This window comes from Watersipora subatra, chromosome 10 (genome assembly GCF_963576615.1).
Source record: "Watersipora subatra chromosome 10, tzWatSuba1.1, whole genome shotgun sequence".
NCBI classification, from domain to species: domain Eukaryota; kingdom Metazoa; phylum Bryozoa; class Gymnolaemata; order Cheilostomatida; family Watersiporidae; genus Watersipora; species Watersipora subatra.
The window spans coordinates 44,212,373-44,229,622 of record NC_088717.1 but is presented as its reverse complement, the minus strand read 5'-3'; the positions used below and the strand labels follow the sequence as shown (position 1 = coordinate 44,229,622).

The window sequence follows — 17,250 nt, the reverse complement described above, 5'->3', positions numbered from 1 at the left end:
AACATACATTGATATAGACACTTTGTTTGCAGAAAAGATTATGTAGTTGAGAAAACTAGTATTAGCCACTTCAAGTGTTTGATCTCAGCAAACATATTCCTTTGATTTGATGCATTGTTCACAACTTTATGTACATGTAAGCAAGTGTTAGCAAGTGCTAGAATTGTCAATTCATGTCATGGCTAGTACATTTCATCAGAATGTAGGTATGTCAGCGTAGGTGTCAAATAAGAGTTCATAGTGACATCAGCTGTCACTTTGTGCTGCCTTAGGAGCATGATTTATATCACGTTTTTCTTATATTCCAAACTAGCCTGCTAGGCTAGAATTGATCTCCAATCAACTATTGCAGGGATGGTAATGGTGATGGGACAGGGAATGGACAGGTGGGACCTCTGGTGGAGTTACAATGCTGGAGTGTCAGGTCTGTCGAATACGTAAAACTACACGATTTAATATGTATTAGATAGTGTTACAGCGGCATCAGAAATTATGAGACTACCACTTTAAGCGACATTTTCCAGTAAGAATGATTTACTGCCTTAAATTTACTAGAAACCACCTAGAATTTACCATATACCATTAGATGATGAAGTTTCTAATAATTATTATGGGATGTGCTTCCAATAAGCAATTATATTTTTTTTGAATGTAATTGTTAATGCAACTGACCTTGACAAGGATCAAAAGATATCAAAAACTCACAAGATCAAAAGGTAGTCTAGTTATCTGCTTATTGGGTTCTCAACTAATTAATTTTGTGATACTATGGCAATATAATTTGAACAACTCTTGTAATGATTGGTGGTCTTGTAAAGGGCCATTGGGGGTGTATAAAGTGGCTTGATTAGCATGAATACTTGGTAGGCCAGCCTTTGTTCTTGATGACGGCTTGACAGTGTTTTGTCACACTGCCAACCAGCTTTTCCACCTCTGCCACTGTCACAACACAATGCCATGCTTTGATCTTCTCTATTAATGTAATACAATAATGCTCTATATAACAGAATATAATATATTATAGTGCAACTTTATTTTCATTATTAATGTGGCAATTATTGGTTAACAATGTGATCAACTAATGAAATAATTCTACTGATAGTTGTCTCCTCTTACCGGTATTTTTATCACTTTTACTAAAAATAATGAGTTCCAGGAATTTTTCCCAATATTACTTTTAAATACGCTTATTTCTACCTTGTTTGTTGTATGAAATTTTTGTCAGTACAAAAGTATCTAGTGTTATTATAGCGGAAGGTCTACCGCACTATAGTTTGTTTGTTTGTTTGTTTCATCAATAAGAAAATAGAACAACAAATTGAAGTAATAAAAAATCACGCAGTTGTCAACATAAAAGTGTATAATTAATTTCTAATAATAAACAATAAATATAACAACACAAAGGAGGTGATGATGAGGCCTATATGCAACGACGATAGCAGAAAAAAACAGACTCACTCCCGCTCCAGGAGATGAACTCTTAAACTATATTTAAATTCGGAAATGGTCCTGTTTTTTAACATATATAGGTAGTTGGTTTCATAGCACCAATTCTTGGTATGTTGTTTCATCAATGATTGACAGCGGAGCTAGATGGTGGAATGTGTAAAGTTATAAAACTTTGTCTCGTAATTTTTACGGGCACAGTGTTTTAAAAATAATCTTGAAATGTTAGAAAAGCACGAAGCAAGGTACGATATTTATGTAACCAAAAAAATTTAAAAAGTTTTAAGGTTTGGAAAAGCTCTTTAGTAGGATATAGGAAATCTTTTTTACAAATAATACAAACTAGCCTTTTCGAAAGAGAAATAAATGATTTAAGTACACAGCTGCAGCATTTCCCCACTTTTCAACACAGTAAGTTAGTTTTTAGTTTACACAAGAATTGTAAATCAGTAGTAAAATATATCCAGGAAGACCCTGGGAACATCTTAACAATAACCCTGATATAGGACATAATTTTTGCAAGATCAAATAAACATGGTGTGACCAATTGAACTGTTTATCTAACGTTGTACCTAAAAATTGAATAGTATCAGATTTAGAAATAATTTGCGAGATAATGTTAAGGATTTTATCAGTAAACTTAAATTTAATTTGATGGTTTTTCAAAACAATGTATTGGGTTTTTTCCATGTTAATAGTCAATTTGTTTGAAGTACACCAAGTACATAAAATTTGAAGGTCATCGTTTAGATCATCGGAAACTCTATTAAGGTCTTTGTTTTTATAGTGTTAGATCTAACTCCTTATAGTACTATAGGATCTTGTTGTATTCTGCTAAAGAATCGAAGCCTGATGTAGTGTAGATTGTAATGTAGTTTATTCACTGATGGAAACACACGACTTGAACTGAAGATGTTGTGGGTATTTATATGAAACCAAAAGTAGCTTTATAAATATTAGCTTAGTATATGGTAAAAATACAATAGAGCGCTATATGGCTATCTTGCTTCAGATGTAAACAGAATTGTTATAAGCAAAAGGAATACTATAGCCATAAACTATTATCTCATAATTGTCACAATCCCTTATAGCTCAATAGCCATAACAGATCTACTGCGGAATTACTTGTTCCTCATAGATAAAACACATTTCATACATTTGTTTGAACAACAAACACCTAATTTTTACATATCTTAAAAATGGTTTATAAAAATAATTTAATTTCTAATTACCGGTACATTAAAAAGGAATATAGGTAAAAATAAACATGTTATAATATATTATATATAAATTTTATACATTTATATATAATACGAATATAATATAGACAATATACATGTATATAATATTATAAATATTTGATATAAATCTTGTTCCAGATCAATGTGGTAGGCTGGGTAGATCACTGATGGCGGTAACCCTCACGCTATATTAGCACCGAATATTTTTACAAAATGGTAGTATTAACAGTGGTAAAAAACATGGCTGCTAGTCAGCTGTCTGAATCAGATGCACGTGATATGGCAGAAGCTATTAATTGGAGAGATACTCATTCAGTGAATGGCATCCGTAGCAAACACTTAGGTGTCACTCGCAGGCTGTGCGAGCAATCCACCTGACTCTGCTTGTCACTTTATTGACAGTCTGGTTAATTACTTTTACACTAATGAAAGCATTTATTTCCTCCCCGATATTATAATTTGCCTGTTTGGTGAGAATAATGTAAGCTTTCACATTGGCCCACATTGTTGCTCTTTATAACAGTATAAACAAGGGTTAATTCTCAAGTATTTAAGTTGTATGTTTGCATGTGTTTTGCTTTCATATCGAGTACATGCTCGGGGTCACCGGGGTTTATCATAGAGTCCTGATTCTTGCTGTATTGACAAAACTGGCCCTTTTGCCAGCTATGTTCACAATTGTCCAATGTCATGAACGTGTACCGTGGCTACAAAGGATATACCTGTGTATTGTATATATTGTATATGTATGTATTGTATTGTAATGTATTTATAACTTTTTATAGACATTAGTAATCATCAAAAAAATTATGTTTTTCCGTTACATGCATACAGAAAAAAAACCAAAATTGACCAAACAGAAACCGGGGACTATTGAGTGAGTTGAGCAAAGTGTTTTAATAGTTGTTAATCAAAGAGTATTGCAGAGGAGTCGGGTTAGTGAATTGTGGGTTTAGTGACAGAAAGTTTATAAACTAAAACATATGATGATGGGTGTAGTATGTTGGTGTCACGAAATAGAAAACAATGTTTCCAATATGTATGGAAGTATGACTACAAGTTATCTGGGCATAGTTTACAGTGTTTGAAACCTGTAATCAAAGGCAAAAACAAGCAAGTTCAAGATAACACAATCTGTTTAAAGATTCTGCGTTGTGATTGGTGAAAGTGTGGTAAACTGGGATACATGATCGGTGGTACACAAATTTTGTATAGATTTCTGCAAGAGATTTGTGGCTGATATGTTTTTCATCTTTAATGCGCTGTAACATCTCTCACTTATCATGAACTGTCCTGATCCCAGGCTATTGCTAGACTGGCACTGTACCTCATGTTATGTCTTTTAATGCAACTAACGTGCAATAGTAATAGGATTGAGATTTGGATCAAGCTGGCAAGTGAGTTATTGATAATACACTAGTTACCTGTACAGTTGCTCTTGAGACTATAAGCAATAGGTGCTTCATTAAATCCGTATGTCTGATTGGAATCACCTACCATTGCCTTAGGGCAGCGGTATAGGACAAATTACAACAAGAAACTGGCTGTTAGCACTCTAAAATTACTGTTTAGCCTCGGGTTCTCAAATTGTTATGCTGGTTATCAGTTTAGCAAACGATAAGAAGCACTACTTTAGAATACGATTAGGTTAATAGTGTCTGATATATTTAGTGACCTGAAAGCAGAAATTGTAGGAATTCTAAAAATTTATGTTGACCTTTAGGTCAACCTTTAGCATCTCAAAATGTCTGCAAGCATGCGTAACTTCACTTCTAAGACATGCAGAGGTAAAATGTCACACTTTTTAAATATTTTGACCCAGAAATGAACACCATGCTAAATTAGTTAATGTATTAAGTTTTCTATAATATATATGAGTGATATGAGATTTTTTAATAGCCACTTGAGTTTTTAAAGCATCACTTGCTTCATGTATTCAGTTTATGGTATATATGAACTAATTTGTAGGGCCTGAGGCTTGGGGAGGTTTCAACCTTCAGTGGAAACTGTGCGGAATAGGAAAGAGACAATCTCCAATAGACATAATACCAGAGGACTTGCTCTATGACTCTAATCTCAAGCGTATCAGTCTTGATAAGCACAAAGTAAGTTGCACAACTACTTGCAAGGATATTGCACTCCAATGAGGCTCAAAACTTTTGAAATTTGCAATCGTTGACCATTACATTTGCTCGAAACTTAAGTTACTTCTGATTGAAATGTAAGTTTTAATTTCTGGTTGCTATGATGTTTTATAGTTCCAAACAAAGGTATTAATAGTAGTAGTTAGCCATCCATTGCTGCTGATAATGACGAGCATCGCCTCTGTATTTGTTGTCTCTAAAAGTTTTTGTTCCAAGATAGACTCTGCCAGGATCCTAGGAAGATTTTACAACTGCTCAGAATCCTTTCTGTAGAGTATTTTTATCTTAGCTTAGTACATTCTATGTGTACTCTCTGAGTGGTGAAAATAGAGTATGAGCTCTGGTAGTCTAGTGTTGTCTAATCTGTCAGCATTTTTCGTGTTTCATTGTGATAATTAATTTAGTTCTGTTCCAAAATGTTAAGATGTGTGGTAGTATCCTACAGCTTAGTATGTTGGCAGGTATTTGTCAAGGTTAGTTATCCTGTTGCTACCAGGTTCAAGGAGTGCTTAAGAACACAGGCCATGACTTGACTGTGGAAATTCCCAGTTCAACCCATGATGTGACACTGAGTGATGGACCGCTAGGGTACAGTTACACTGTCTATAAGATAGTCATACACTTTGGCAGCAAGGACACTCAAGGCAGCGAGCATAGAATAGAAGGAAAAGCCTTTCCAGCTGAAGTATGCTTATTGATAACTAGTTAGCTGGTTTGAAACTTTTTTTTCAAATAATTATCGATGTTGCTATTATTTATATTCCTCCTTGCAAAAGGAGTTATTTCCTCTACTTATGAGTAGACAACTCTATTTAATCTTTATTAAATTTATTTAAATTTACTACCAGCCTAGCAATAATTTACTGTAATCCTCCTATTCCTAGCTTGTTTCTTAAACTGACTCAAGACAAAACTAAAATGATGACTACAAAAGCTCTTTGAGTTTTGAACGAGTTATCAACCCAATAGACCCACTGCTTTGAAGTCTCTATTGATATTCAGTAAAAATAATTGCTACATATAAATACATGCAAATCGCTATTGCAGAGGTTGCTGCTTAAAAGGACTAAAGCTATAGCCTGGTCTATAGCTGTTTAGACTATTGCTAAATGTAACTTTACTTTAGGATAGAATCACTCTGTAAATATCAGCATTGGTATTTCTTAATGCAGTTTACTTCAGGATAGAATCACCCTGTAAATACCAGCATTGGTATTCCTTAATGCAGTTTACTTCAGGATAGAATTACCCTGTAAATACCAGTATTGGTATTCCTTAATGCAGTTTACTTCAGGATAGAATCACCCTGTAAATACCAGCATTGGTATTCCTTAATGCAGTTTACTTCAGGATAGAATCACCCTGTAAATACCAGTATTGGTATTCCTTAATGCAGTTTACTTCAGGATAGAATCACCCTGTAAATACCAGCATTGGTATTCCTTAATGCAACTACTGTACATTATATATGAGCTCATTCCGCAATTTCATCTAAAGTTTCTTCTCAGGTCCAGATTGTAGCCTACAACAATGATCTCTATCCAAACTCAACATCAGCTGCGGATGCACATGCTGGCCTTGCTATCTTGTCTCTGATGATCGGGCTCAATGAAAGCAGCATGACCAACTTGGGAGACATAATTGAGAGTGCCTCCAGCGTACAATATAAAGGTAGACCTCTCAATTGCTACCCGCTAGTTCACAGGGTTTTAAGTAAGAAGCCAGTAATCAACAAAAAGATTCAGAATGTCTTGCCTATCCTTTTAACCATCTCACTGACATTTGCTTATATTTTTATATAGGATTTCTAGCAAGTTTAAGCTTAAAAACTACTAAAAATTTAAATAAACTACTAAAGAAAAAAACTTTGTTTGAACTTTGGTCTATATACGTTTTTGCTATAATATCAGTAGAGATGTCAAAGTAGTGTCTTTCTCATGACTAAAACCATCCTGAGTTTTTACATTTTGGTCTAAATTTGCAACAAATATCTCAAACAATTTTGATTTTTGAGGAATTAAAAAGTTTGTCTGTAAAGTATACATATTTTTTAAATCTTTGAAATCATCTAATATTTTAAATATTCTTTTTAGATCATCAAAACACATACAATATAATAAGATATATACAATTAACGTATATTAATATATATTTTATATATATGTACAGTATATTGTTTTAAAATATATTTAATACCATTCATAATAATTTAATGTATATATTTACATATATAATATCAAAATTTATATAAAATATATTTAGGTATACATTTCGCAGATAAACATTGAAAAAAATCATAAATAAAATTTTTGAGATATTTGTTACAAATTTGAAAACACAAAATCTTGAGGTGGTTTTTGGTTGCTAGAACGGGCAGGTTTTACCGTCATGGGAAACACACACTTCACTCCTGTACTTTCTGAATAAAGAAGCTGATTTAGCCAATTAGAATGCACGATCATGACGTCAAAAGTTTTTATTGGGTAGATATTTTTACTACATCACGATTACACATGTAAATTCTCATTAGACTGTTACTTGTAGCCAAGACTGGGTTACAAGCAAATGGCTTCATCTTTTATAATGGCTCTTTGTTTGTTTTAGTTTTTAAGATCTACTAAAAAGGTTTGCAATGATAAAAAGCTAGGCATAGTCTAAAATTACTATGTAACTTTTTTACCTCATTGAAGACAATAAAAAAGGTAACAGCATTTTATTAAAAATGTATGAGATTATATTTCAACTGTATTAAGCAGTAAAATAGTCAGTAAGAACTTTTCATTTTATCAAAATGTTTGTCAAAATGTACATCTGTTTGTAGTCAAAAATCACAAATGAACAGCCTGAGGTTTTTATCTTTGAAAGCCGCAAATTGCTCTTTGGAGATATCTGCAATAGTGCCAAAAGTTTAAAATGATAAAATGGAGGATAGGAAGTGTTTAGGCTAACACAGCTTATGAATGTTGCACCGCAGGTGAATCCAAGTCGTTGGTTAAATTTTCGGTACACGATCTTCTACCTGATACCCATAATTACATGACATACGAAGGATCAGTGACTCGGCCCGGATGTCTTGAGATTGTAACATGGATTATCATGAACAAGCCTGTCTACATTACTCCTGAACAGGTATGTCTGTCTACAATAAACTTAAATAGGTATATGTGCCGACATAGCCACAAAACAGGTATGTGTGTCTAGGTCAACCCTCAAAAGATATGCATGTGTCTACATCACCCCTGAGTGGGTACGTGTGTTTACATCATCTGTGAACAGGTGTGTGGCGTGTGTGTGTGCGTGTGCGTGTGTGGTGTGTGTGTGCGCGTGTGCGTGTGTGTGTGGCGTGTGTGTGGTGTGTGGCGTGTGTGTGGCGTGTGTGGCGTGTGTGGCGTGTGTGGCGTGTGTGGCGTGTGTGTGTGTGTGACAGTTGTGTGTCTACATCTTCCCTGAATAGGTATAGGTGTGTGTCTATCTCACCCCTGAACAGGTACCTGTTTTGTGGCAACATTGCATTCATAATTTTTTCATGTGATCTTATCAGAAGGCTAAAGATCAGTAAAGAGTGATTACGTTGCTAAGAAATTTATCTAGAGAAAAAAAGTTGAGATGTGAGAAAACTTGTTTTGTCTAAATTGTCACTTGACTATAAACTCAGCAAACAGGAAACAAGAAAGAAGCATAGCAAGATTTTTGTAGCCATTCTGATGTATTGTTAGTCCCAAACATAGATAAGTATACTTGCTGCAATTTTGTATGATACAACAGGCCGCAAAACAGCTGAAGAATAGCCATGCTATGTTTAGTAAGTAACAATCTTTGCAGCTAGGACTACTTCGGCAGACAGTAAACACGGAGAAGGACTCCTCAGTGAAGTCACCACTCTATGACAACTACAGACCAGTGCAAAGTGTTAACAGGAGGGCTGTAAGAACAAACATCAACTTTCCACAGCAGGTCTGTTTATGATCAGAAACATAACGACATTAGGTAACATGTGCTAGTTGATTAAACATGGAATAAGTTGTTGCTTCCATTTTAGAAACATATAAAACTTTCCTAAATCAAGATTTCTCTGGCTGCAAATTATTAGAACTTGGGAATTATCTTTCCTTTAACATTTTAGTCTTAACACTATTTTTTCTTTACGTACTGACAACTCTTAACAATGAATAGCACACATGACTACTGACAGGCCAACTAAGTCTCTGTTACGCCACTTAGGTGCCTCTTGAACCAACGTTGATTATTTTTTTCTAAATACCTCTGGACAAGTCCTGCAAGTGGAAACCTATTTTAAGAAGTATGCATATGACACACATAAATCTATATTTGCGTTCCTACATGGCTGAAGAAATCACTGATAGTTTGCAGGTTTACACCATTCCTTTCCTTTCTTATCTAAGACAGTAATTCATTGCATGAGTTATAATGTTTTGTGTCTGTAGACAAGCAAGGCAGATGCTTTGCCAAGAAGACTTGATGACATGCTAAGCGTATTACTTCCCTCCATCACACACACTCTCTGCGTTTTTGTTACAGAAATCTACAGCTTGCGATTTTAAGATGGAAAAGTCTTACACCGGTATGATTAGCAGCCTTCCTCGCATCGTTGTCACCTGCTTTCTTTACACACATTAGTTAGTCTTTGAGCACGGTTGTAGTTTAGTTCCTGAAGCTAGTCATTCATGGCATGATATATCCACCTTCACACACTTACAGGCAAAAATTCAACAATTATTAAAACAACCATTCACAGAGGCACAGAAAGTTTGTTGTCAGTTTTGTTGAGTGAAGGAAATAATTTGACAAACTTTGTTTAAAATAATATGTTAAAAGTTTGCACTTGTCTAAAATTCATCCCACAAACAAATTATCACTTATTGACTTGAAGCACCTCTATAAACTCTAGATTAGTTTGACACAGAAGGTAACACCGTGGGCCATAACAAAAAAGATGGCAACGAGATTCTTGATAAAGGTTTCAGTATAAAGAAACATTAAGAAGTCATCAGTGAATATCAAATCATGATAAGTGTAGCATGACAGCTAAAAAACATTCAGTAAGACACTTTTACTGCCAAGAATCGTTGTAACTTGTGTCTGAAGGATAAGCTTGATATACAAGCTTTAGAGATCAAGCTTGAGCTCTATGTAGCACAAGTACCTTGAACAACTAGAAGGTTCTTTTATTATAACCAGTAAGGAATATGCACTGAAGTAAGGTAGCTTATTAAATCGAACTGAGTTTTCTGGTCAAAGTAATCTATTTTCCGGTATAATCCAAAAACTTCATTAAAAAACTATTACTATTGTTATTTAAACATTATTGATGATTTGCAAGACTGCTGTTATTTGGCTTTTACTTAAATAAAATTAATAAAAACATTTACTCGTGAATTATGAAATTATGAAAGATGTCACACATGAAAAAGTACAATTTGCTGTTTTATGTGACTTGTTATAAAGGACGATCTTATCATTGTTAGGGGAAAACTTTTGATATCACTTTTCAATAGTGAATTGATATTAAATTGTCATAAAAAAGATGCTTTTTCTTACGTTTTCATCATAATTACTGCAACTTATGATAAGCGGTTGCTTCATATTTGTACAAACCATTATTCAAGAGAAGGTTTCATTCAAGGAGACATGCATACAGCATCAGTTTGAAAATCTCATAACTGTTCATGCCATTCCTCTCTTTTATCAATTATCAGTTTAACTTCTCTCACCATGCCACTAAAATACCATATAGATGCTTGAGTTTATCCGCTGAAGGCAGTATCATCGTGTGGAAGCATTTTAATATCCCAGATTTCTCTGAAAAATTTCCATTGAATATTAGCAGGTGAGATTATTACTAAGTGAAGACGACTTCTACTACAACATATAAAAAGCAGGCATAATTTTTAAAAATGCTAATGATTAAAATTAAAAACCATCTATTTTAGTGTAAAAAAACGTTAAAAATTTTTAGCCATAAAATTCAGCTGTTTAAAACATTCCAAAATATAAAAAATAAATATATGTACAAAATGTATATGCTGTACATATAAGGATAAAATAATGTAAAATAAATGGCTGTCATAATTTGTCAGCGTTTGCAAGTAAGGCAAGGCTTAGCAGTACTCATCAAAAAACAAATAATATATTTCTATTTCAGGAAACCCACAGATTTTAGAAGCACTCAATCCTATTCTGTAGAGCAGCCCAGTTATCTGGTCATCTGGTCTTCAGATGTAGTCTTACTTGAACCAGCAGTAAAAGATGATGACAGGCCAAAGAAATGAGATTTTATTTTCTGATTTATACAAAACCTGAATAAAATAATAATGCGCTAATTTTCCTCAGATATTATTCTACATGTAGAATTTGTTCAGTGTTGAGAAGTTATGTTATTTTATTTTAATATATTGTAAACAATATGCTGCTCTATAATATATAATACTCTTTAGATGATTTGCTTCGACTGGTTTTTTCATGGTAGCACCGACTTTTAAATCGGTTTCCAAAATTATCCAATATAATTTTTAAAGAGGTTGTTATATACAGACAGAATTTGAATAAAAGTAAAGTGAAATAATTAACAGCTTGTTAGCAATCAGCCAAAATACAATACACACAGAGGATTCTTGTTCAACTTGGAAATGACCATGAAAAATGACAGTTTCTATTAGTTCAGGACAGTTCTAACTTTTTACTTTGTTTGTTTGAACAAACTACATAAAAAATATTTCAATTCATACTTTATTTACATGAAAACATGCCTTGAAACCTTGCTACACTTTTTCAAATTGTTTTTGTGCTAAATAGCGGTAAATATGCCGGCCGATCAAGCAGAGATTTTGCTTGTAATCATAGATTTAATTGAGTAAGAATTTTATGGTGTCGAGGAAACGCAAAAACAATATATCAACCCTCAGAAACGTACATGTATATTATGTTTATATGTGATATAAATGTTAAAAAGCAGAAGAGGGCAACAAAAATACACATAACAGCAAGGAGTAGTTTTATAGTATGTTGGTGTCAATAATCTGACAATTCACAATTTCAAAGTAAAGCAGCAGTGTAATCATAGTTTTAATAGAGTGAAAGTTTTATGAAGTCGAGGAAACACAAAATGAAGATATGAACACTCAGAAACATACCTGTATATCACATAAATGTTAAAAAACACAAAGGGTCACACTTACCATAACAGTAGTGAGTAGTTTTACACTGCTATATATTAATAACATGAAGTAGTGTGGTGAGCATTTAAAGTGTTTTTATTCAAAGAGTGGATGTTCATGTTAATATACTTTGGTGTGCTCATGTATGTCTGTATAATTTTTCATCGATATTTTTAATAATCATCAACAAAATTATGTCTTCACTACATTCCAAAAATGGTAGATGTGGTATGTCGGTGTCACAAAATTGTAAACTATGTCTGTTATGTGTGTGGAAGGATAAACACAACTATCTTGGGCCTAGTTTATGCAGAGTTTTGAAACCTGTGATACAATTTCAGTTTGTGATAAGTCAATATGTTCAAAGATTTGGAAATGTGATTGGCGGAAGTGTGGTAAGCTAGAAGATAGAATAGTAGTAGGCCTATATAAGTCTAAGTCTAGGTTTCTGTAAGAGGAATACCCTTTTCCGCTATCGATATGGTGAGACAAAATATATTTATCTCCACCAACAATAATATGACAATGTACAGCTTTAAAGTAAAACAGCAGTGCTGTCTTTCTGTTTATGAAATATCTGCATGGCCTCAAAGGAAATGTATTTGATGAAAGCTATCAGCAACAATGATATATAGGTTTGGACCAGGTAAGATCATCACTTTTGACGAAGCCGAGTCATTTATTTGATCTCCTTTGTGATTGAACGTTATCCCCACATAGAAATCAAAGAATACAGTAGAGTATCCATATATATTCATAATGTTATCCCCCATATAGAAATTAAAAAATACAGTATTTACATTAAATGAGAGATCAACAAAGCGTAACTTTTTGCATATTGATTTTCATATGATTGGTGGTATACCACTAAAGATTATTATTGATATCAGAATCAACCTCTCGTTTTAGCAAGGTGATGCCGTTGATTTTTCGTATGAAAACAGTGTATTATGAAATCAGTGTATGAATACAAGGTAATGGAAAACGATATTGTAAGGAAGTTGTTTATGTACATTAGAAAGTGAAGGAGTAAGACTACATATTATCTGTAGCAGGTAGTTTCACCTGACCTGATTTGGTTGAAGCGCAGAAGCAAGTGGGGCTGGATGCACCTTCTAACACCACCAATGGTTATTGTGTGATTCAAACCACTGACCCACTGATCATAAAACAGTATACTACCCACTTATCACCCTCTCAGGTTACAGTCATTGTATGAATATTATTGTTTTATCATCACTCGAAGCATTTTTACAGAAAAAAATGATAGTTTTTTTATAAAAGCATGTTATTAATGCATTGCCTGCTCTTTGAGTTGTGTTTGCTCAGTCAGGTAGTATGCAGAGACACCAGATGAGAGTTTGGGATAGATTTCAAGAATCACACATTTCCAGACTGACAGTTCTGTAGACAAAATATGAAATATCTAAAGCATTTTGGCTGAAACTAGGAGAACAGTGTAGACACCAAAAGACTTTAACGAGTCATGTGTACTCTTTGTTCTCAGTTCAATTTTATCTCATTTTAAGGCTCCATAATTGTAACAACTTCTCTGGGTTCATTTGGATTAAAACATAGCTAAAGTTTATCCTTCTATTGTTTGCAAGTCATTGTCTCTCCTATTCTCTATTGGCACCTTTTGTTGATTGTCTTTGTCTGTTAGTTAGACATTGGTAGTTATCTGGTAATTATACATCGATTGTCCATGACTTGAGTTTATGAGGCTGAATATGTACTCAGCTTTTAATTCTGACTGCGATGTGACTGCAGTCGGTCTTCAATCAGCTTACGTCAGTAACTCATCCAACAGGAAGAAAAATCCTTCACACTAGCGGACCTTTACTAAATCTTCATTGTTTTTTTGCAAACTGAACTAGTTTTAATACAGTTCATGTACTTTTATTTATTGTATTCAATTTATTTTTGTTTGTTTGTTTATTTATCTATCACCATGGTTTTAATGTTGTAAATGCTTGAATAATCTATTTTTTCTGTGTAGATTAAGTCATTATATGTTTATTCTCTATTTTACAAATCTGTTAAGTACAAAATTACCCTGTGGATGTCAAATTGTGTATTGATATAGTTATGATCTTTCATTAAATCCAATGCATTGTTCTAAATTGTTTCCACTGCGTTGTTGGTGTTGTAACACTTCACACTGAGAGCGGAAAGAGACGGAGGTCTTCTTCAGTTGTCGAAATAGATTTGACCGGAATACCTGCTGTTGCTGCTGAGCTTGCTGATTTGACTGCATCAGACGAATAGATGGCTACACCTGTTGATGATACGATGGTGAGTGTGTGTCAGCGTATCTTTAGGTCGCATATGTTGACCTTTGCGTTTTTATCTGGCATTTCTGATTAATTCTGTCATACTGTGGAGAAACTAGGAGTATAAAGTTAATTACACTTATATGTTAACTCTAACCGATTTCGACTATCAAAATTTTCAAGTATTATATTCCTACACAATATGTATTATATAATACAGGCTAATTTTAGAATAGTCCATCGTCAGTTATATCTCAATTAGGTTTTTACTAAATTTTGTACAGAATCTAGTCATTTATGAGACAGGAATAATGATGAGTCATTCATTGCTTGGCATGGTGAGTCACTTGTTATTAATCATGACAAGTGCTGTAAACCATTCACGCTGTAATCATTATCCTGCTGTAAGGAGATGTGAGAGCTTTTATGGGACTTAATTTTTCTTTTCAGGTTTATTAGTCTTAGTCTTATTAGTCTAGTATTATTGTCTTCTTATAACCTTTACGTATTCCAGTCTTCTTGTGTAAATAGTTTCATGACTAGTTGCTTCTTCACCAGTTTTACTCTGTCCATAAAACTTTTGTTTTTTATCATCTGTTTACATTTTATTATGAGTTGAAAGAGCTAAGACTCCCTCAACCTTAATAAATCTAGAATCTCATCAAGTAGACATATTGTGCTGCAATCTAGCAAATGCCGTCGTCTTTCAGTCATCACAAGAGCACCTGCCTGAGGTCTCTGCATCAGCTAGACAGCGACCTGAACAAGCGGAGTCTACTCTAGAACAACTGCTGACTTCACATAATAACACTTTATCACCTGTACATGACAGACATTCTGGTGTCTCTCATAGTTCATCGTGGTACGACATGTCAGAGCCTTACAGTCGTGTTGCTGGGTATGTTGTTTGACTCAATTTGTTATGAATATACACTAGGACACCATTATTTCGCTGTTATTTAGTTTTGTGAGTGGCACACAGAATAAAATTTTGCTGCAACATAATTTCGTGGCTCTGATGAGTGCGAAAATATAGTGATGTGTAAATAAATGCAGCGGAACAAACATTAGATTCCTCATGTCCAGTTGGCTAGATTTTCAATTTGGGACTATGGTTTGTATTTGTAAACCGCAGGTAGAAATGTGTGGGTGAGATCGATAATTCAATTTGATCGATTGCTGCAATTTGTTTCTTGGACTATCAATGACGTCTAGGTCCCTCCCGCCGTGACTTTCACATGTCTTTCACACTCAAGTCCCAAGAAAAAGAAAATAGATAACAAACAACTTCACAACCAGAACTGTATTACATGGTTAGACCTGGTGAGGGTTGTTATTGTTTTTGGCTGGTAACAAAATTCATCACTGCAATAATTATTATTCAATTTTATGATTTCACCTACCAGATTTTCATCCTCATCAGTTACAAATTCGGTGACTAAACAGATATCATCATCTTCCTCATTTGTTTTGGCTTTTCCAAAAAACCTTGTAATCTTAATTTGCTTTGCCATGCTGCTCAGTCGGTGTAGTAGCTATAATGAATTTACCAGAAATTTCCCAGTGAGCCCAACCACACACAAAAATTACCTGCATTTCTAAAATGACGATTTTATTGTGGATTTCAACGAACAAAGCTATTTAAATTGGCGTTTTTGCTCGTTCGCTATGATAGTTTTGTTTCGCTCTTGAAATTTTCGCGAGAGGATGACTCCGCGAAAATGCGAAAGTTAGATGACGTGAATCCATAAGTGTCTTAGGGTAGTTGCAACATAGAACAGAGACGTTTAAATCTGCAACAAACACAATAGCCGATATGATCAATACTAACAATGGCAACTAATGATGTCATTTTGGCACATAGTTTTCTTCTGTGCGATTTAGCCTAACTAGTTTTTGTCAATTTTAATCTTTCCACATCCCGCCACTCAAATCACTTAAAATAACTTTCCACATCCTGCCGATAAAATCACTTACAATAACAGCAATCGCAAATGAGAAAAATATATCAGTAATTGATGAGAAAATTTACTAAAACTTGTGTGTGAGGTAAACAAACTGTTACTTTAACAAAATAATTGACGAATAAGAATATGTTTCAGCCACTATTGACCATTGAGTATACTAAGTTCACTTGTGAAGAATGTATTCTTTCTGCCATGTTTTCAACATTAACATGTATAAAGTGTGTTCTGTTCTAACACTTTGATTCATTATAGATGTCAGTATAGAAGTTTCTGTAGGCACCTTGCAGACCAAGAGAGAGTTTGCTCGATCTGACAAGCTGAAACATGTGTCATTGTAGGCAACAACAGAATCGTGCCCCGAGACCAATCCACCACTATTTAGCCAGCAGTCAGAGCCATTTTCAACCAGAGCGGTTCGCCAATCCCAATCATGACCCAGTCTTGTACGGGGCTCCTCATCATAGAAATCACACAAGTCTAATGCTTCCTAATTATTCTCCTTTCCATTATCCCTACAACATCCTTATTAGACCAGTCGCTAGCAATGATCATTGTGTGCACCATGGTTACTATGGTTACACTGAAGGTAAGTCAGTGTAGTAACTGTGTATATACACTACGAGTTATATGACTGTATGAAATACCCGCGTTAACAATAATGTTGTTGAGTTTGAGGACATCTAACTAGCTTTAAGACCTGTCTTCTCTTGACTAACCTCTACCATTAAATAGACAGCAAAGATTCGTGCTAATTAAGGCTTATAAAAGTGTGAAGCGCCAAAAAAAGAAAACTTACAGCAAATTTAATATACCTACTTATTATTTATTTTTTCTTGTAGCTTTTTTAATGAATGTTTGTAAGAGCTTTTTACATAAAATCCTTCGGTAGCTAGCAAACTCTATTTCAATAACACACATACAACTTGCTGACTCTTTAGTATTAGAAGGTACTTTTATCCAACACAGCTAACATGAATGCCTCAATGCTGAGATGAATGTACACC

At 34.1% G+C, this 17,250-nt stretch overlaps 1 protein-coding gene across 1 annotated transcript; it reads left to right on the top strand.

Annotated features, from left to right (window-relative positions):
• The first annotated feature begins 354 nt into the window (after positions 1 to 354).
• LOC137407116 (carbonic anhydrase-related protein 10-like) lies at positions 355 to 11,111 on the top strand. The gene is made up of 8 exons (XM_068093717.1): positions 355 to 424; positions 4,656 to 4,792; positions 5,328 to 5,516; positions 6,340 to 6,502; positions 7,806 to 7,960; positions 8,654 to 8,785; positions 9,371 to 9,413; positions 10,995 to 11,111. Exons 1-8 carry the CDS (start codon positions 355 to 357, stop codon positions 11,033 to 11,035), a joined length of 930 nt encoding a protein of 309 aa, XP_067949818.1. The 3' UTR covers positions 11,036 to 11,111.
• Positions 11,112 to 17,250: the final 6,139 nt, after the last annotated feature.

Excerpts from the sequence above, each read along its gene's own strand:
- LOC137407116 (XM_068093717.1), top strand. The coding sequence starts at position 355 with ATGGTAATGGTGATGGGACAGGGAATGGACAGGTGGGACCTCTGGTGG. Across the intron at positions 5,517-6,339 it reads GAAAAGCCTTTCCAGCTGAA|GTCCAGATTGTAGCCTACAA; the intron begins GTATGCTTATTG and ends GTTTCTTCTCAG. Across the intron at positions 9,414-10,994 it reads GATGGAAAAGTCTTACACCG|GAAACCCACAGATTTTAGAA; the intron begins GTATGATTAGCA and ends TTTCTATTTCAG.